We start from the raw sequence: 22455 nt of genomic DNA, 5'->3' as shown, positions 1-22455 counted from the left end.
ATCAGATCTGCAGGTTTTTTGAAGAGCTGCACAATTCCTTTTACAGTCAACAGTTACATATATTTCATTTGCTTAATTAATGATCATATGCACACACATCTGCTATTCCTTTCATTGATCCAGCGTTGCTGTTTGAAGAAAGAGCAACCACAAGTGGAAGCTGAAGTGAAATGATCTTTTGGCGTCACCAAGACTGGAAAGTAAATAATTAGTGTATATTTATGCCAAAACAAAACAAGTGTTTATTGATCAGGCTGCTAGCCTGAGACTGGAACATTCACAGTAAATTCAGGAGTAATACAGTTGGAACCTTTATATTTCTTCTGTTCTCATCTTGTACATCTGTACAGAAATGTACAGTTATGTTGTAAAAAATGGAGAACTGCATTTGTTTACACTGAGGTGTAATCAAGATCTAGTTGTGGAAGAATTCTGTGCAAGTGTATCTTGGCATCTGTATGAGTCTCTGTTGGAGGCAGCGGGAGGCTGGGAAAGCACTGTATATACAAATCTCCGTGATGAATCTATGGTATGGGAACTAAAGCCTGGGTATTGTTCTATATTTGAGCAAACACACTTGAATAATGAAACCATCTTGTATCAAAGCAAATGTTACCATGCACCTCATGTGCTGCTTCCAGTTTAGATCAGAAGCTGAAAAGCCAAAATATTTTGCACTGAGTTTCCCAATAGAGCTCAAAGAGAAAGTCCAGAAAATAAGCCAAGTACATCTTGCATGAGACTTTTCTGTCCCACAGGCACTTTGCACTTTAGAGGGCAAGGGTAGGGTGAACTTAATCTCACTTCAGAATCTTTTCAAGTTCCCATTTCATGATTTACAATCTATTGTATGTGATAAAGAAATAGGTAACTGCTGTTGCTTCTGGGCAGGGGAACACAGAAGCTGCGGGGATTACTCTATGAGCAGGACCATAGATAAAAGATTTTCTTTTTCCCAGTTCCCCATCTGTCTACCTGGTCAGTCAGGTTGTGCATTAGAATTCACAACATGGCTTCTAGTATAAGGAGCTTATGAAAGCAGGAATTGGTGACGCACACAAAAGAGAAGCAGAAATATTTCACCGAGTTTCTTTCTCTCTTCTGATCCTTGGTGTTACCTTTACCAGTTACTACTCAATCTAAGTAAATGAGACAGGCTACATTACTGATTTTAAACCCTTCCGCATGCCCAGGAGCTTTTTACTCATTAAGAGCTTGTAAATCTGCATGACCAGTGCAAGGTTTGTTCACAGTACTAGGAAGAAATTTATTAAAATAAATCCATTGGCAGTCCTAACATGGCAATAGTGAATGGTTCAGTACCTTTGAAAGCACATATGAATGTAATTGATCTTGCTATTGCAAAGATGCAGAAAACTTCTCAGAAACCGTGTAGCATAACGAGAAAAGTTTCTTCAAAGCCACATTTCCAGCTTCCAAAAGGTCTACATGCTGAACATCTCTTGTCCAGAACACTCACATTGCTGTAGTTTGGCACAGTATGTTTTCTTAAATTTCCAATGGAAGAGGTAGCAGAGGTAGAATCAATATATTGCTATAACTTTCAAAAGAAATGAGCTGCTGAGTTGGCCAAGCAGCTAGTCAGATTGTAATTTATAACTTCTGAAGACTGCAGACACTGATGTAAAGTTGTAGTATTTCTGATGGTTTAGATTTTGTTACAGAAGTTTTAAAAAAAGCATGCAGTAGTACAAAGTCTAAAGAGATCAGATGCAAAAGGCCTTGCTTTTCTCCCCAGCACTGCAATTAGCTTAACTTTCTGTTTACGTGGGTAAAATCAGTGCTTTGTGAGGTATTGTGGGAGAAATCTTGAATGATTAGTGATATGTATATACGTATCTCTGCTGTGTAATTTTGTGTGTTATTGAGTGCATATGCGTCAACCAGCAGTAGATCGTTTAAACCTGATAATCTCCATAGTAATTGTGTACTTCCTCCCTTCCCTATGTGTGCAAAAGAGATAACAATATGGTACTCTGGGGATAAGTTTCATATATGTCAATCTTGTTTTGGCTGCAGTTATTGTAAGTAACTTTGCACTATAATACAAACAGTTTGGAAAGACTGAATTTCTTGGTGATACTGAAAGACTGGGAAAGTTACCTTTAAGTTGCAGAAGTCACAGGTAAAACTACTCCAACATAACAGGCAATTCATGTAATGTGATACAATCAAATGGAAGGCAAAAGGAGCAAAACCCCAATTTAGAAGCTCTTGTTAATGAAGTAAAAGAAATTACTGAACACCCACTGAACTGTACTGAGGGAAGACACAGTTCATTCTTCAACCTCTTTCTAAAAATTTTTTCACCCCCTTATTTACTGTGCTTTGTAGTGATATTCCTTTTTTTTCCAAACAAATGATTCAGAGCCCTCCCTAGTTATAACATCCCTGCTTTATACCATTAGTTTTACATTTTAACTTCCACACACATAAACAGATCCCATTTAAATAAGTTGTGAATCAGATAGACCAGCATATCTGCTGCAGCTGCACTCATGCTGCTGGCTAGGAAAAGAGTCTCTGCTGCAGAGGGTCTCTGGAACCCAGCACAGTGGGACCAGCTCACTCCATTTTTCCCCCATCCTTCAGTGCACTGCTTTAATTTTACTGAACTCAAATGGATTGAGCTTTTTCTTTCAGTTCATATTAAAGACTTGTCCTGAAAGCTAATGAATATATTTCAATTAAAATGTTTCAATTAAAACATTTTTTAAGGACCTGGGTTTTATCCACTTGGAATTGTTCAACTTCCCCCCCTCCCATGCCCCAGATTTGACAATATCTGGGTGTATTGATTGTAATTTCTTCCTATTTTACTCTACATGTTTTCATTTGCATCCATGTACACACAGTTTTTCAGATACAAAATGGAGAAGAGAAACAAGGACAAAGCAAGGGTGGGGGGAGCAGCAGGGAAGAAAATTGCTGAGAAAGGAAAGAAAAACTAACACACACACTCCAAACCAGAAGAATCTCTGTTTTCACAAAGGAACTTGCAGTTCTCCAAAGAGCTGGCAGGAATAAAGCTAGTCTTGTACATAATCCAAATTCTAGTACATTCTTTCTCACTACAGGACACTCATACTTTTAGGGATACATTAATTTTATAGCATGTATTTTCTTATATTTATTAGTTCGGTTCCCAATTCCAGAAATAAACAGAAATTATAGTATGCCCAAAAGGAACTGTATGATCACTCTCTAAAGGCAGTACCTGCACTAAGAATTTTAAAAAATTGTGTAACTACAGCAAGGATATAACAAAATGCTCAGCTTCTCTAACCGTACAGGAAGATGTGCTACAATATCTCTACAGCCAATCAGCAGTACTACAAGCCTCAGACCAGGAAACCCTTTAAAGTACAGTATGTGTGAACATTGCAGCGGGGACTTTCTCATTGCTGCTCTTTCTTTTTCTCTTCTTTATGCTTATAGGATGGCAAGGCAGATGTGAAGTCACTCATGGCGAAATTTAACACAGGTAACAGCCCCACAGAGGATGTTTCTGGTAACAGTCGACCCTTCAAAGGCCCAGGACAACCTATCCATATGGGATTACAGACGAGGAAAGCGGCACTTGAGAAATTTGCAAATCAAGGGAACACAAGTTCTCCTTCAGGACCCACTCCCTTTCACAAACCTGTTCATCCTAAGCCTCCTCTGGGGGTCAAGCCTTCAACTGATGATAAAACAGAAAAGGATCCAAAGCCTCCATATTTGAAACCAGTGGCACAAAGATTTGGGGTTCAGCTTCAGGCAACTAACAGAGAAAATGATGGAAAAGCTGGAATCACTAAACTGTCCACCAAAACCAGTGACCTGGCAAAAGAAGAACCAAAGCCTCTGTATCCAAAATCTGCTGTGAACAAGTTCCTTAACTCTGTTCCTCATGAGAACGAAAAAAATCCTCTGGGAACAAAAACAAATTCAAATTTGGCACCACAGGAGAGTGAGGCAAAACCGGCATTTTCAAAAGTAGCTGGAGTTAAGGAAAAGTTCATGTCTGCAACGCAAGAAAATGAGCCCAAGCCTCCTTTCTCTAAACCACCTCTTGCACAGAAGCCTTCCGTAACCCATGAGATTTCCCACAATGAAGACACTTCTAATAAAAACGTTTTTCTGCAAAAGGGACTATCAGGCCCTAAAACAAATATACACTCATTTAAAGCAGCAAAGGAAATGGATGAAAATAGTAGCTGCGCTACAGAAGCTGCAGGCAGTCATTTTTCTAACATGGTTCTTAAGCCTACTGGCCACTGGTCCAGCTCACCTCAAGGCACCCCAAAAACTGTGGAGGAAAAGACTGAAGAAAAGGGAATGAGTGCTGCCAAGAACATCTTCCTCAACAAAATAATCCAGGAAGAATCAGGTTCTTCAACTAAGTTCCATAAGACAAACACAGTGCTTGCTGCAGGAAGGCCATCAGGTGGATCACAAGAGAAAGAGGATGGGGACAGGAACTCAGGAACCCCCAAGCGGAAAACCTTGCCCCCGCTGTTCAAGCTGGGCCAGCCCCCGCAGAAGCCCAGCAGACCCCCCAGCGTGGACCTGGAAAGGTTCCGGAAGGGCAGCCCAAAAGACAGTGAGTCCTTTCTGTTCTTGCATTCTTAGGTATTAGCTTTTTATGCCTTTAGTACCCAATTAATTTCAGGTGGAATCTCCTCTTCTATTCAGAAATAACACGAGACCTGTGTATCAGACAGCCCCTTAAAGCTTTAACCTATGCTGGTGTCTCCTCCATACAAGGCAGAAATTAAAATTATGTTCTTCCTCCCTTAGTGATAAAATGTAGGATAAATGCTTTCTTTCTTGGGTTTATTTGTTTTCCAAAAATACTTAGATGTAGTTATAACTGGTGTCAGCAAGTTTAAGTATTATTCTCAATAGACATTTAAGTCCTGACTTCCTATAAATAAGGTGTTGATGTGTGTTCTTGACAGTAACTTCCTGGGCACGGCTTGAGGGCCAGCAAAATGAAATACAACCTGTAGTAACCACAATTGGGGTTGGTTTTTTTTTTTGTTTGGTTGGGTTTTTTGCCTTTCACAATGATTAATCACAGCACGACCCTAAAGTCGCTGTATTTGAAAGATTATTTAGAAAGTTGAACTATGCAAAATTACAGAATCAATTGTTCCCATGTGGTGCTGCATCAATTTTATACACAGATCTGAACCCAGACTCCAAAAGCATCTCCTGGATTTGGCGTTTTCTGTAGGTTTGCATGACTTCAGTAGTGTGGCAGTTAGTAGCACCTGAGGCTCTGCCTCACTCTTTTTGTGAAGCACCAAGCCTCTGAACTTTCTAATGAACATAATCCAGGCATGAATATTAAGGCTTGTCACTAGGTTTCTGTAAAATTTGAGACGGTCTTGTGTGTGATGAGAACTTCTGTAAATATATATCAAATATCTGGGAGGACACAAATCCCCATGAATAAAAGAAATTACTGTGACTCCACTCCCACAAAGAGTTCTGCTTCAACAGGTTCTTTTCACCGTGTGAGACAAGTTGCAACATCAAAGTATGCCCTTGAAACTTTCCTATAAAAATGTAGTTCCTAAAGTTAGACCCACATATCCACTGTCACCTCCTTGAAGGAGAGATCAGTTTTGAGAAGGTTCTGAATGTCCTTAATTCTCCCTTAAATCACCTGTATTTCAAACTTTTGGGTTAAGGTTTTTCTCCAAAGCTTTTAGGCACTCTTTGACAATTCTAAAAAGTTAAAATTAGCCACTCTAGTTGCAATGGGTGATGCCAACTGACATATTTATAATACAAGTTTTATAGTAGCTGAAGGAGGCTTTCTCCTTTTTTCTTAAAGCACCAGGTGCTAGGTACTATGACTGCAGAAGAAATTCTGATCACATATTAAAATCAAAGTTCTAGATTGTATAGGTCCAGATGAAAGCTGTTTCTGTCATTGCATGACAGAAACAAGGACAGAAATAAAAAAATTTATTCTTGTGTTAAATTTTTGTATTTGGGTCAGGTTTTTCCTTTTTTGTTGTTTTTTGTTTTTATTAATGCACTGCTGTCTGCATTGAACTCAGGAAGCAAAGAATATATTCAATCTTTACATATTTTTTTAGCTGAAGTAATTTTAACCAGTTATGTTCTGCAACTAATTGTGTCAGGTGATACACACAACTAAGTAATTTCTGATAATGAGGGGCATTTCACCTGCATTGGTCTGCCTTAACCATCTCTCTTATATTTAATTAAACAGATTAAACTTAGAGTCTTAAATTTTCAGTGTAGTCAGTGGGAAAAGGAGATGCCCAATGGTGTGATTCAGAGCATTAAAGTTAGATGCCTAATGTAGCTGAAGGTAGATGCTCTGACTAACTCCACACTGTGCCTGTGCAGAACATCAGGTACATTCATGTAATTTAATTGCTACAAAATTTGTTGTTGTGCCTTCCATATTTAGAATGCAGTATGGCTCACAATTCAGCAGTTTTGAACGCACATAAGACTGGTCTGCCTGAGACAGAAGATATTCAGTGGGGTAATGACCAGGTGAAAAAGCTCAGAGCTGACTTTCTCTAAAGACAAAAAGCCACACCAAAAACAGAGAGTGTGCATGAAACTATATATGTTTATTATTAATTCCACTCAAAAATTATGAGTGTATCAGTAACATAAAAAGTACTTTCTTGTCAGCTGCTACATTCTGATTTTCCTATGGTTAGGGAAGTGTTCTCATAAATGCACAATCAGGACCAGATCCTCAAATGGTATAAATCTGTGTATCTCTTTAAAAGAAATATGCCAATACACAAGAGTCAGTGCAGCTGCCTCTTCTCCATAAAGCACTGTTCGGCATGACTGGCTTTACTCAAGTGCCCAGAGCAGTCTCAAAATGGAAAGACAGCATATTCAGCAAATGACACCAGCAAATCTTTTTATTAAACAAAAACAATAAAAACTTTGCTACCTAGAACTTCGAGAAGCCCTGCCATTATTTTTAAAAAAATAAATATTTTGGTTTATTTCTAAATAATTAGTGGAGGAATGATTTTGTTTGTTTGTTATTCAATTATTTAAACTTTTTTCTGGTTCCCATGCAGTTATAGACACGAAGCATTTTTTCATCCTCTTTTTAAAACTTGAGGGTTAGAAATATTTACCCTATGCATTTAAAATTAATATTGTGAACAGAGCTATAGGGAAAATACCATAATTTTTGCTAGAAGGAGGATCTCCTGTTATCACCAAACAGCACTAGTTCAGCCACTGGCCTGAATGAGAACATAAGCACTGGGAACATGAGAGATGGGGCTGCCCAGTATGGTGGCACAAGCGGTTCTCCAAACATGTTGCAAAATACACACCCAACTAAGTAGAACTGAGGGAGCAGACATGATCTTCTCTAGTTCACAGTCTTTGGGTCAGGGCAAGACTGAGAGATTTAGAAACCACATCAATACGAAGCTGTTGATAGTGGGCCAGAACTTCAGCTTTGCTCTGTAGAGCTGGCATATAGACCCTGATGTTCTGCTTGGCTTTACTTAATGCAGCTCATTTCTTTGTGGCCAGAACTCTTCATAGAACAGTTCTGGTGGAGAGACCAGGTGTTCTATACTGAATCCTGAACAAATTCATTTTCAGCTCAACAAAGTTATTTACTGCTGCTGGATTTCATGGAATATTAAACTTGAATGACAAAATCTACCTGCTTTGGAAAGGCAGTTAAACCAAATTTTTTCCTTTTTTTTTTTTTTCTTTTTAACTGTCATTTCAAGAGTCAAAGTCATGTCAGGAAGATGCCACCCCCACAGCACAAATTCTATGTGGTCATTACTTTGTCCTTTCAAACAGCAGCTTGCCATTGTTGTTTAATTTCCTGCTGTGATTCAGGTGCTGAGTAAAAAGAAGAAAAAGCAAATGGAAATGGTTTTCCCATCCAACCAAGATTTCTGAGATCTAACCTTCAGGGGTTTTCATCTGTACTAGGGCAAATGTTAGGCTATGTGTTTTCCTTTGAGAAGAGAAAAGCTCCACACATGTCAGTTTTGTACTTGTCTTAGAGGTATGTGTCTGGGATGCAGAAAACTTCGTACCACCTGATTTAAACCATGAGTTTGAACTTGGCTTTCTCAGGAGTATCAATTCACCCCTTTTTCTTTGGTTGTTATCCTTTCTTATGAAAGTTACTTTACTGTTTTTTCGTAACCAAGTATTCACTGGGCATGAAACAACTTTAAATGCTAGAGGCTGACAGACTTACCTTAGATGCAGCAGTCCTAATCATGTGTGGGAGAAGGATTTAAACTGTCCACCATGCCTGCATGAATGCTAAGGGGTACTGGTTTGGTGCTGGCCTTGCTTCAGATTAGAAATTTTCACCTGGTCCTGAAAAACTTTTAGTGATAAAACCTCTGCAGATAAAGTGTCTTGCTGAGGAAGGTTTGACTATTGCTGCACTACTAATTTCCAGTGAAGGCAGGCTGTAAGAAATTCCTGTCTGGGCCTGTGAATACATGGCACTCTGGTAAATTTCTATGTTACTTCCCATTATGGAAATTTTCCCTGAGAGTAGATCATATTTACATCAGCTTATAATCAATGAGATGCATGTGCTTTCTAGATTAAGAAAATAATACTAATGATACTGTTTCGTAATAAATTCCCGAAGTGCAAACAGAGCTTTGTTAGAAAAAAAGAAGAGAAGCAAAATAATTTTACTGACAGTTTTCCATATGGGTCCACAACCATACTGTTGCTTTCAGAGGAGAACTGCACCTGGACTGACCCCAGTGGTATCGTGCGTGTACAGATGGCCACCCACAGAAAGTGAGTTGAAGGCCTGGAGTTCCTAGCACTCTAAACACCTCTGAACATCTCATGAATGATCAACAATAGGGCTTCAGCTAGGGAGAATATTCTGAGATGTACTGGGAGAAGCAAAAGGAAACTACTGAATCTAGGAGAAAAGAAGATAGTAAGAAAATTCTCATGATTTATAATTTGGGTTATGGTTATGTCTGCAGTCCTTGTTGAGGTTCTGTTCTGTGATGGATTGTATACGCACACAGTGACTTGGCTTTCTGAGCTGGGTAAGACAACCAGAGAGAAAGGAGGAACTGAAAATTGAGGTGCATTGTCAAAGTTATCACAACACTCTGTTGGCAAAGTAATTATCAATCACCACTCCTGAGGGCAGTAAATGTTTTAAATGTCTTTGCCAAGCCCCTTAAAACCAGTCAGTTGTTGCTCTTACTTGATGGCAAGATGAACAAGCAGCTTCCAAAGTTAAAAAGAACAGGAAGAACAGGGGATTTTTTTTTATCACAGGATGTCATGGCTGTTCACTGCAGAATCTGGACTTAAAAGGTCAGTGTAGGTTTTCTTTATTTGCCCTCAGTGCTTGATTCAATAAAGTTATGCAACAGCTCAGTATTAAGGTGTAAGGGGATAAAAAGAATTGTAACTTCAGCCAAATCTGTTTCTAAGACAGATGAAACTAAATGTAGCTTATGATATCAAACAACATTGTTCAGGGTGGGGTGGGGGTAGCTGTGTGTAATGATGTGATGCCCCTGTTTGCACAGGTGAACCACAGCATGCCATAAAACCCTGTGCAGCTCAAGAAAGTGTCAAAATGATAGTTTCAGAATAGCATGATAATTATGTTCAACATAAAGCACGGACTTTGCTCCATATAGCTAAACGGCTGAATTTTAAGCAAGATCAAAAAATGTACTGAAGTGAGACTGTGGGACTTTGAAGACCATCAAGGCTTTTTACCTAGTATTTTATTAGATTTCATGGTATTGATGTCCATTATTAATGGTCCCCTATCCATTTACCTGAAAACTATGGAACTGAAATTGAAATTATGGTCACATATATCTGCCAAGAGCTTAACTTTGCTGGAGCTGCTTGAAAGCAACTGCAAAATCTGAACAAGTAGTTGTATGTAGTTTTTAGTGGAAACAAATGTAAAAGCTCTTCAGCTTCCTTTAAAGATGTTTCTTTCTCTCCTCCTCTGAAAATGAGACAACCCAAACAATTCTTTATTCAGCAGCATTATACTGAAATATTTTACACCTCGGAGAAACTGGAGAATCAATTTTTGAAGTTCCTAGAACTGAAGAATGATGCTCAGATGAAATATAGTCAAAGTGTGCATTTATCGTGAACATCAAACCACACCATATGAAAACTTACACAATGTATATAGTCTGGTGCAAGTGCAATGACATCACCTGTGTGGGTCTGACCCAAACGAGTTGCATGGGATTGGTATAAAGTCAGTTTCAGAAAAGAGGTTTGAATTCCTTTCTAATTTCAATATTATTTCTTTGGCCATTTTTAAAATAGTTAAACCTGTAAGTTCCAAAAGACCAGTTGAATTAAATTTCCCTTAGTCTTTTTGCTCACCTCTTCATTCTCCAGCTATAATTACATGCACCATAATTACAGAATATGCATGTAAGACTGAATTTTTCAATAAGCAGAGTGAACACAAGCTTTCAGTCTGCTTCTGCCACAGAGAAAAAATGTTCAGATTTTTTAAGAGCCTCCACAGCAAAGAATATTAATACTATGGAGGAAACCCTGCCTCAATTAAGTTTTTGAAGCATTACCTTTAATTGATCGAGGATTCGCCATATAATTCTGCTAAAATGTGTGGACAAGACTACAAATAAAAATGCTAGTATGGCTTACAGCACTGAAAAAGATAAATCACTACAATTTAAAAATGAATGTAACCATCCTGTTAGAAATATGAATGAGACCAGTTATCTGCCTAAAGAAAAAGATAAAATTAATCCAAGTTGTAGGGAAGGTCTGTCCAAGTCTTGAGGGAAATCAACATTTATTATTACCCTGCAGAAGCCTGTTCTGGGTACAACTTGTTGTTGTTGTGCATTAGGAAGCAAAAGTACACAAAAAACCTCTTGCAAATTAGTATTAATTCATCACCCTTCATTGTTTCCTTAGCTACAGCAGTTTGCAATATCTTTCAGATAACTTAATGTATATTTTCAGTTGTAAAGCAACAAAGTGTATGCATTAATAAAGCACCAGAGGACAGTTCTCAGTTGTGAACTGTCATAGCTTCTGCAGTTAGCACATTCATAGATCTTCTCCTAAAAGTCTCCATCTTTGTTTGTCAGACCCTATGCGGCACACTTGTTCCCTTCCAGATGGTCTGATTCTAGTAAAATTAACAGTAAGATATGAGTTGTTTCTGCCATAGTATGGTGGCACAGAAATATATTTTTCTCACATATACACTTGTTATATTCTGTGTATGAGTTCTAGTCATTCCTGTACTAGACAACACTAAACCCCATTGAGTCACCTATAATCATTCCTGAGTGGAGACTTCAGAATCTAAGATGCAGATATCTGAAGATAAACCATGCGAATGCCCTTGTAAATTCTGTTGACTAAGCATAAACGACCACTTGCTATAAATTCCAAATACACATTGACGTGCGGTTTGAATTGTTTTGAGGCCACTTCTGATTTGAATCAAAGTATATGCCTGACATATTCACTCAATAGGTCTGGACTTCTGCAAAGGACTGAATGAAACTCATGACGTGTTACACTGTATTGGAAACCAGTGCCCACACCAGCAGGGTCAGTGCTGGGTGGGTTTAACACAATGTCTTTGGGATTATACCATATACAAAAGGATTCTTTGTGAAAGAGTGTTGAGAACATTAGTTAGAAAGGATAATTTATAAGGAGGGCCAAAAAAGACAGCTATGACTTTATCATGGAAGGTGACAGAAAGGAAACTGCTAGAAAGAAAACAGTAAAACTGATGGAACTGAGTAACTCTGCTGTTTCCTTGTTTTAGTTTTTGAAATCTTGTTATTTTCTACACCTATTTAGATTCACATGAAGAAGACGTTTTGATGAACCTTCAGCATTTGGTTGCATGACATGGGTCACAGTATACAAATAGCTCAGCTGTACCAAAGCTGCAAGTATACTGAAACCTGTCCATATCCCAGAAAATAATGTGAATACAAATTATATTAATAATTTTAATTTAGAGCTTGATAAGGACAATATGAACTGGGTGAAAGTTACCCATTCTTTACATTGGTACATATTTTGCTGAAAATCTACTTTGCAACTAATTGCAGCAAAGAATTGTGTCCAGCATATCATATTACTTTATAGACAGCTTTATGGTAAAGCTAGAAAAAATCCACCTTTTTTCCCAGATATGCAAAATTATTGTTGTGACAAAGTTGTGGACATGTTGCTGGTACCATTAGTGGAGAAGACATCTCGAACCCTAAAAGTTTTGTGTTTCACTAGCTCAAAAAATGCTTTGTAGTCTGTTTACTCATAATTACAAGGATGTTTGGCATATACTTCTCATACATTTAAAGTCTGATACTTTCTGAAATTTCTCTTTGAGGTGGGAATTCTTAAATTCTCTGTTTAAATAATATTTCCCTAGTGGCTCACAGGTATAAAACCTATGCAGCACACAAATTATTTGACTTTGAGACAGTATATAAATCCTGGGCCAAGTATTTCCATCTTTTTATTTCCTAGTCCTACTTTGGTTCACAGGAAGAAATACTTAATGAATTTTCATCACTTGGGTAACAACCCATTACATGGGTAACAACACACAAGTTAGTTAGTTGACTAATTAAGTTAGTCATCCAAATCGTTCATTATAGGAAACAGCCAATCATTCCTGAAAGCTTTGATCTCGATTATTAAATACTAAGGTAAATATTCAATACTAATAGTGACAAAAAATATTAAGCATTTCATAGTAAAGATCTTAGGAAGCTTTTGAAACAGTATACTACCAATTAATTTTATCCTAAAAGGTTCATTTTATTAATTAACATTTCTAAGGTCATCACTTTCCACTCAAAACTGAACCCTCCTAAAATGTGTGCATTTGGAACAACAGTGTTCCTTGTTTGCAGGTCCTGAAGAGAAAATGTACAAACCCTACTATTTGAATGCATGACATTGTTGCATGGGAATTTTTTATGCAGCTGATGTTTTATATATCAGTGTTTACACTCCCATGATTAATTTTTAACTAAAATTGCATGCTATGTATGAAGTAATTATTTTTCATATTGAACAATAGGTTTAAGAAATAATCAACCCCTTCATCAATTTGTTGGTTGGGGAAATTAATAGTAATATTTTAAGTAAATTTGTTCCAGTCCATTTTCTTTTGCTTGCCTTTGCATCATTGTACACATTTTCTTTTGCCCTCTCTTTTAAATATAAATGATTTACCAAAAATCTATTTTAATCTATTGCTATCTTACTTATCCTCCATCTCTGAATACTTCCAATTGCTGTTCTTTTTTCTTGCCTATTAAATGATACCATGCTATATAAAATTAACTGGCTCAGTTTTATAAATATTTTTTCTTAAAAAAGAAGTAATCATTAAGGCTTTTCATCAGACAATGAAAAGTTTCACCTACAGTTCAACTGGGAATTAATTTTGTGTTCCTCTTTAGATAAGGATAGGCTTCTGCATATGATTACACATTTGTAGTTTGAAATCACTTTCTTTATGCCAGTCAGCACTGCCCAGACAAAACATTCCGAATATCTAACCTCACATTTAGTCACTGCAAGACTCAGTCATGCAAGCTTTTACATACCAAAGTACTTTGGATGAAACATGTGCTTTTTTCTTTTGGGAGTACGATTGCATACATGCTTAATATTTTTCAGTTGCAACCTTAAATGTAGATTTAGATGCTTACTTTCAGGTGTTGTTTATCCTTCATCTGTTTGTCTCTACGTTCTCCCATCGAATGGGAAAAACCCTCTACCAGATATGTGGCCTGGGAATTAATATGTCTCATCTATGTCATTTTGAGACTATAAGGTATTATATAGGTGTTACGTTACATTAAATACCCTTGAGGTAGTCTGTGTATCTGCTCTGGAAACAAGTTTTTCCAGTTGAGATCAATGAGAAGTTCTGCTTAAAACCGGACAAATTCTCCATCTGCTCTGATTATGTTTTATATGTTATATGAGCAACAATCAGCAAAGGTCTTAAAATGGAATTTTCCCCTTTTCCCTTCCTCCAAAACACCCTCATTTTTTTGGAGGTTATTTCCTTCATACAAGGCTGAAAAGCAGCTTTACCATCTAACTGGAAGTAGAATCAGAAGCGATGAGGAGAATAAAAGAAAAGAAAATTAAGAAAAAGACTGTACCTGGGTATTTCTTAAAGTGGGCTCTGGACTCAAGGAAGGTAATAATAAAAAACTTTCTGTGGTCTTTTTTTCAAGGTCTGAGCAGTGTCTCCAATAATCTTTGTGTCTCTGTTGTTACGGTACATCTGACAACAGAATAATCAAAAGCATTGAGCTTCAGTAATGTTGTAAGTTTACCTGCTTACTTTGAGCAGCTCCAAAGCAGCATAATTGTGAAATCTGAAACCATGGCTTGTATCTAAATGAACATGTGGGTTAGGGAAGTGTTGCAGAGAACGGCGCTCTGCACATCATGAATAAAGTAGGAAGTGGGTGATCAGCTGCTGCAGACGTTGTTGCAGGTTCTTAGCAAACCCTCTGTAAAACCCAAAAAGCTTCCCAGATCTTGCATGTAGAAACGGTGGTATGTTTTGCAGTAAAACTGAAAACAGGTGTTGCATTTGCAGAGTAGGTCAAAAGCATTTTGTTTTATAAAAGGATGTTTCTTTCAAAACGCAAAACTTTTGACTATGTAACTGCTTGAAAAATCCTGAAGTCCTTTTTTATAAAAAATGAAGAAATTAATTAAGAAATTTAAAGTTCCAGGCATTTTTTCCTACAGAACATTTGGAATCTTCTTGCAGTAGCTGATCATTGTCAGGTTTTCTTTACATTAACAAAAGCAGAAGAGGTCAACACCTCATCAGTAGCTCACTGCATCAGGGTCAAAGGGAATAAGGTCTTGCCAAAGGCCATACTCTAGGCCAAAAAAGGGGGCATGGTCTGTTTTTTAGGATATGAAGGGAAGAAATAGTTTTTCCCCTGTATGTGCAAGAGACTGCCTTGTTACGGAAAGAAGTTTCTTACATGTCTATTGCTATGTATTTCTGGTGAAGTAGGTGCGATCAGAGTGAACTTGAAATAGAAGGCAGTGTGGTATGCATTGCTGTTCAGTTTCAGTTTTGTTTAGTACACAATCTTGGACTAGAAATTTCTTGGTCAAGGGAATGGATGGCTTAGATGCTACAGCCTGATACCTTAAACAAAAGTCTTTGCAGTTAAGTCTGGACTGTGTAGCGACTGGAGGCCAGGCTCATGTGTTTGCAAAAGATTTTGTTGTTGATAAGATGCAATACAACTGTCTGAGCTAACTGGAATTTTTTAAGCACTGTTGACTTTGAGAGCAAGAATACATTACTGCAGCAGTCCAGCCAAGGTGTGAGAAAAATATGAATAGCTGAAGCCAGACCACCCTCTGCCAGGATGGGATAGTTCCTACTTCAAGGGACATTATCAAAATTATTATTAGTCATTGTTGCCAGTTAAAAGCTTTGTGCCAGGTAATCACATTCTATTGCAGTACAGGTTGAATTGATCATCTGGGTTTGTATCTGCATCCAGTGGATGTTGAACTGCAGGTATGAGTGCCAAAAAATATTATTTTTTTTTCTTTGACTGCTTCTGATCTGCTCTCATTGATAATTACATACTGTTCTTCATCTATGTGCCAATGTCTCATCCAAGTAGTGACATACCCTGGTATTTAGGGATGGGATGAACAGAGACATGTTACTTCAGTTTTGTCAGTACTGGAGCCCATATCACCCTTGCACAGGAGTCCAATTTATTTTATGATTTTGGAAAGGACTGGGGAGAACTGACCCCAGCCAAAGTAGTGGTTTCCGTAAGATTCCTATCCCACCAAGTATTTGTTGCATGTGTTACTCCAACAAGGACAGCAGGCACTGCTGGGATTTCCCTTCAGTTTGCCACATATTTCTGGTATTAGCGTCTTAGGACAGAGTAATACAGCACCTCAGGACAGCACTAAATATTTAGCAAGGTGAGAACTGATACCTTTTCCTCATCCTGCCTTGTTTTTAACTACACAGAGTACATGGGTTCCAAAAATCTGGACTTATTTTGGGCTTTTTACTGGTTTATCTTTGAGTTCACACAGGAGACGCATGGAAATTAAAGAGTACTGTTATACACAGGTTGATTTCTCCTGAGGCTGTTGAACACAGAATATCTGGACATGAAGGGAAGATGGGATCTTTCTCTAGATGTTACGTTAGCTACCAGAGAGGTATCAGTATTTCTCTTTCGCAAGCCAGGAATAGAAAGGGTCAAACACACAAGTTTTACAACACAACAATTTCAATGTCTTGAACTTCCTGATAAATCAACATTCTCCAAGAATGTAGGTGGTCTTTTGGTCACTGCACCTATGGCAGTTGTTTGAGAAGGTTCCCCAAGAACATAAGAGAAAGGTTTGCAGTGTTCTATGCACAGATCTGCTCTAAGTGCTGCAGCTCTGGGCATGATTAAAATAGTTTAATGCCACGAGCAGCAGTAAAATGGAATATTTGGTACTTTCTATAGACAGTCTCTATGGCAAGTTTCTCTTAGCTGCTATACAGCTGCACAGGATTTGAGGAACTTGTTCCTTTTCAACTGTTCTTTCATTTCTTTATTAAAAGCTTCAGTTTCTGCATCTGTTTCTTCAGTGTGCACAGAACGTGAAAAAGCTGAGAGTCCCAAGAAGATCCAAGAGGCTATTTGGAAACTGAGGTGTAAGTGGTCAAAGCTACCACACAGTGATGGTCCTTAATGCTGTTTCCTGTGATGAGAGTGATTTGGGTGCATGTGAAGCCAGGATGTAGTTTCAGTTTGATTTCTTGTTCTGGGTGTCTGGAGGTGACTTCAGTTCCACTACCAGCACAGAGCCTTTCCATGTCCTCAGAGTACTAGTGTCTCAGAGACACAAAAAGATGGAACTGGCGTAAAAATGCAATGCTCCATTAAAACAGGAAACGAACCAGTACTGAAATATTATAAGAGCTGTGGCTCTGTGGGCCTGATTATAATAGCATTTCATACTGAATGTTACCTTCCTACCTAACTCATCCCATTATTTTCAGCATTAGAATTAAAGCAGTTTACACCCACATCAGTCTCAGCCAGTGTAAGTGTAGGTAATTACAGTTCTTAAAGCAGGGAAGAGTCAGTTTTAATAGATAGAAAATAATTTTTAAAATGTTTCCAGTAATATGATGATCATTTAGTTATTGTTAGATTCCAGCAATGTACATACATTAAAAGGGACAGGTTGTTCAGCCTTTATGCTTAAAAAAAAGAACTTAATCTAAAATACATGTGGTATCCTTTCCTGGCTCAGTTTCCTATTGCCTGGATTCAGCTCTCAAGAGACATCATGTGTAAGAAGTATTATGCACAGAGATTTGGGCAGAATTGTCACCTTAGTCCTACAAACACAATGACGTAATGCTGTATGATGACATAATGAACGTGTGCATGTTCTGCATAAACACAACAGTGTATTAGGGCAACAAAAATTACAGAACCCCAGGTTGGAAGGGACCTCAGGGATCATCTACTCCAACCTTTCTAGGAAGAGCACAGTCTAGACAAGATGGCCCAGCACCCTGTCCAGACGACTCTTGAAGGTGTCCAACGTGGCCGAGGCAACCACTTCCCTGGGGAGATTGTTCCAATGCTTGACTGTCCTCACTGTGAAAAATTTCTCTTGTGTCCAATCGGAATCTCCCCAGGAGCAACTTGTGTCCATTCCCCCTTGTCCTCTCCATGTGACTCCGTGTAAAAAGGGAGTCTCCATCTTCTTTGTAGCTACCCCTTAAGTACTGGTACACAGGGATGAGATCCCCTCTGAGCCTCCTTTTCTCAAGGCTGAACAAACCCAGTTCTCCCAGCCTATTAATCCACAGAAAAACTGATGCAGGATTCCCTGTTAAAACACAAAAATTTGAGAGTATAATTAATACTAATTAACATGGCTTCTATGAAAAAAACTCTTCCTGGCTTCTTTATTTGGTTAGAATCTGCTTAAAAGAATTCAACTGCAGATACATGCTTAGATTGTCAGTGCTACTGATCTTTATCAGGGATTTTTGAACAATATGAGATTATAGCTGACAAAGACTGTGGATTATAAAGACTGTGAAGAGTTAAATACAAACACACAGTCCTCCAAGACTCAGATACAACAAGAGCAAAATCCTGTGTAATCTTGGCTCATTTTAACTACGTTTGTCTTTACTCAAATGCAAATATACGTGTAGAATGAAGATATGTAAGCCATACCTGCGAAATGAGGTAGTGTAATGCTTTCAGAAAAAAATCTAGACATCATAAACAACTCTGCAGTTAGGTGAGGACAATGATGTACAGAAAAGTCTAATGCATAATGGTTGTCAGCCGGTAGCCCTAAGTTCTTGGAGTTTTACCCTTAAGGAATCTTCATATACTTCCAAAGTTTTTGAATAGAAGTTTTTTGCTAATGGGCCTTAGTTTGATATTCAGGTGTCTGCACTTCCAAAACAAGAGGAGGGATGACAATTGGAGAAAATGCTAAAACCCCTGGATGCAATCAGTAGAGCTATGGCCAGATGAGAAACAACTAGTAATTTTCATCACTGCATGTGGCAAACAAGTGTGTGCTCTGTAGAATTCCAGTGCCAGATTTTTTACAATGCTGGAAAAGTTGGAGAGATTACAGAAATGGCTACAAATTAACTGCTAGATGGGAAAAAAAAAATGCCTTGAAATTAGATTAAAAAGGTGGGGTCTTTAAAGTTAGCAAAAATGAATCTGAGAAATTGGTTAAGTTCAGTGGTATGAATGCCTTACAGGTAGAAAACAGTGGTTATAAAAAGTCTTTTGATCTAGAAAGCAAAAGTAGAAATAGAACCTGAAGTCTGATGAACTTAGAAAACAATAAGATGCGGATTGTAACAGTGAGTGAACTTAACCACACAGACTTTGCAGCGGTACATTCTTTCTCTCGTCTTCAAATAAGTGGCACATCTTTCTGGAAGACAAGTCTTAGCCAAAATCATATTTCAGTAGATCTCTAACTGTTGGGCTCAATATAGGGGCAAGTATTTTAAATGTGATGTCTTGTAAAATATAGGACAACAAACAGAGGATGTCATCATTGAACTGGAAGGGACATAAAGAAGTTGTTTGGTCCATCCCTATATGTAGGGTAAGAGCAACTGTACTAGAACTTATTTGTGCCGTAAGTTTATCCTCCTTCAACATGGACCTCAGGCCACTGCAATTCCACCTTCACTATTAGAAAGTGCCTCCTAACAAATGTTGCCAGCCCTAAAACACATTTCTTCTTGCCTTCTCCACCATGGAAATGCAGAAAAAAAAATCCCTTTCTTATTTCCCAGAGCCTTAGGTATTCATTTTGTTCTCCCTCAATCTTATAATATTTCCCTAAACAACCACGATTTGTTCAATATCTCCAGGAATTCACGTTTTCTAGACCTCTAATCATTCTCTCTTCTCATTTGGGCTCCCTCCAGCTAGCACACATTAACCCTGCTGTAGCCTCCTCAGTACTAAGTGAGAGGATTATTTTAATTGACTCTTGGGCTATACTTTTGAATAAAATGATAAAAAGATATATGAATAAAAAGATATGTGATACTGTACAACTCTTACTTGGTATATCTTAAATTGTAAGGGTCGGCTTCTGCTAGATGAATGTTCCTTAACAAAAACACCACAGAATTCACCTGTGTAATCAGCAGTGTTGGGACTTTTAGTACTTTGCTGTTTAAATAATGGAGGTACTTCACAGGTTTCAAATGCACTATTGTTGACACATATGGTGACAAGTTTCTCCAAGCAGCTTTGAAGCCCGATTTATCCAGAAATTTTTTAGTTCTTTGTTAGTAAGCAGAAAAACTGTCAAGGCTTGGTAATTTCACTTTGATTTCCACGTGACACATGAGAGATCCTTCTAATACTTGTTGATTCCCCTTCTCCTGTCTATCCCAAGGACAGAATTTCAGATTGCCAAGAAGCTAAAGAAAGCTCTTTTAGTAGTTTTTTAACTTTCAGTCCTGGTATTAAGTGTTACTAAATATTTGTCGTTGCTTTGTGTTTAAACCACTTTTTTCCAGTGTGGTGAAAGTTTCTTTTTCTTGACAAGATTCTAATCTCCACTATACAGCTGTGAACTTGGAAAAGATCTCCAGAAGAAAAGGGGGTTCTTTTCGATTGTAGTCAGTTTTAACTGAAGTGTGAATTTGCTTTTTCCTTCTGCTCTCCTCTTTCTTAGATTTTGTTAGACTTCTCTCCATACAGCCAGGACAATTCTTTCTGGGTAGCTTTTAATGATACCTGAAACAAAATCCTGTGTTTAACATCATGGCATCCAAACAGTGATTTCATTTCACTGTGTTGAATAACTTCTCCCTCACGTGAACTCTCAAAGCAATGGTTACTCTGGTTTGGTTGTGGCTTGTACAAGGAGCACAAATTCAGTGCAGCACACATGCAATACAGCCCGCTCATGCAATTATGGCTTCCGTGCCTGGTGCACTGCATCATCTTGTTTTTAAGACTGCACCTGTTTGTTGAGGGTGTAGCTTCTCAAACTGCAACTTTTCTAGTATGGACTTGCTAGAAAATTAAGTCCGGCCTTTTATAACTTACATTACAAGCATATTTGAAGATATGCAGAGACCTATACACCTCTTAATCAATGTCGAAGTATCTTTTCATCTCTCATCCCTTCTCTTGAAACTGTCTCTGAGCGAGTAAAGCTCCAGAAAGACCACACTAGTGCTTGTGAAACTCTGCAGCTGGTCTTTTCAAGCAAATTGCAAAATTAAATTATAATTGAGTTGTAAAGCACAAAAGCTTGGATAAAGTGATGGTTTTGTGACTTGCTCATGTCTTGACAAAACATTTTCAAGGCTTTCTATAGGCAGTATGTTCTAGGAAGAGCCTCTGGTAAGAAAAGGCACCAAGTGTATCTAAGAAGCAGGTGCAATAGAACATATTTGCTCTGGGGTGTGTGCAGTACTGATATTTTATCCTAATACCTCATGTAAACAGTAAGGTTCCTTCCTCAGCTGTTCTGCTTTTTTTTTTTTCCAGGCAATAAAAATGAAGGTTTGAAACAGATGGCACCTTCCTCAGCAGCACTCTCCCCACCTGTACCTCAACCACACTCTGCTATGCAGTTGCCACCTCCTCCACCAGCTTCTCACCCCTCTCTGCAGCCCCCAGCAGCTCCCAGCCTACCTCCCAGAAACATCAAGCCCAGCTCTGAAACCATGTAAGTGAACATAAACTCCAAAGTCTTTATATTCTCACCTTTTTCTGCCGATTACATTGCTCATGCAGCAGCAGATTAAAGATGCAGGTGTCCCACATTTCCAGGGGAGTGAGGTCCCAAGCCATTTTTCTTGTCCTACCTTTTCATTGGCCTGTTTGGAATTAGTTTTTATTAGCTTGAACCCTCTGTCTAGTCAGCTGTTTCCCTAAATTGTCTTACAACACTTCTTACGGCCCTGTTGTTAAGGGGAGGGAACAGCGTCCCACTGGGTTTCTTAGTCCAGAAGGGTTCAAAGAATTCACGCACTGGTAGAAAAACAGTTGTGTCAATAACTGAAGCTTTTCCCTGCATTTTCCTGGGGGAAGAGGGCCAGGAGAGACAGGCCTATCAGTTGATACCCCAGGAAGCAGCTTTGCAAGCCGGAGGTACTGAGCTCGATGCTGGTTGTCAAACTGCACAGCGAGCCGCGTCATGACCTGTTGTGATAACACTGGGAAGTTTCTGTTGCATATGGGGCTCCTTTCTTTATCCTTCTCCGAAGAGCTGCAAACAAAAGGGGAAGTTCCCAGCGACAAAGAGTTAAAATCACTTTGGCCGAGTGTCAAAACTGACCGGAAACAAGCTGAGCCTGAATAATGAGCTGCTGTCTGGCCAGCAGTTGCTGAAAACAGCAACAAGCGGCAGACATGCAGCATACATCGGGCATTAGAGAGGTATATTTCAGCAGCATACTGTATTTCGGTTCGGATGGTGTGACAACATCAGCCTAGCGGTGCTGGCGCCGCTGTGCAGTGGGAAGGGAAAGGTCCCCCCCGCCGCGCCAGGGGCGGCCACCGGCAGCCGCCACCACCGCCCCATCTAGCGGCCGGCCCGCAGAGCCCCCTGGGTACCCTTCTTGCCAAATCCTCGGCAGGCAGGCGCGTCCTCTTTGTGTTCAGGGACCTAAGAAATTTACCTCCAGGTTGTCCTGCTCTCCCGTTCCTGCGTGTCCTCCGGACTCTCCCCTCTGCTGAAAATGTGTGCCTGGGTACTGACATGTTTTCTTTCACCCTGTCTCGGTGCTTTCTCCATCAAGCCAATTTTAAAATACCACTTTCTGCTTTTAAGCCCTTTCTTTGATTACACCTCTTTGAT

The 22455-nt window shown here is 38.8% G+C and overlaps 1 protein-coding gene and 1 long non-coding RNA gene across 6 annotated transcripts in view; one reads left to right on the top strand and one right to left on the bottom strand.

The window, feature by feature from the left end:
* Positions 1–22455, top strand: part of FYB1 (FYN binding protein 1) — a 68114-nt gene that overhangs the window by 18913 nt on the left and 26746 nt on the right. For all 5 annotated transcript variants that reach the window (XM_064438094.1, XM_064438093.1, XM_064438092.1 and 2 more), the window contains exons 2-3: positions 3460–4606; positions 21141–21321. In XM_064438094.1, the coding sequence (XP_064294164.1) occupies positions 3460–4606; positions 21141–21321 (1328 nt within the window). The remainder of the gene's footprint in view (positions 1–3459; positions 4607–21140; positions 21322–22455) is intronic.
* Positions 17196–21839, bottom strand: LOC135310472 (uncharacterized). Its single transcript, XR_010370542.1, has 2 exons — positions 21360–21839; positions 17196–17967 (listed from the first exon to the last, which is right to left on the bottom strand). It is a non-coding gene; the product is annotated as an uncharacterized LOC135310472 (long non-coding RNA).

This window comes from Phalacrocorax carbo, chromosome Z, assembly GCF_963921805.1.
Source record: "Phalacrocorax carbo chromosome Z, bPhaCar2.1, whole genome shotgun sequence".
Classification (NCBI taxonomy): domain Eukaryota; kingdom Metazoa; phylum Chordata; class Aves; order Suliformes; family Phalacrocoracidae; genus Phalacrocorax; species Phalacrocorax carbo.
This window is presented reverse-complemented; position numbering and strand designations above follow the sequence as displayed.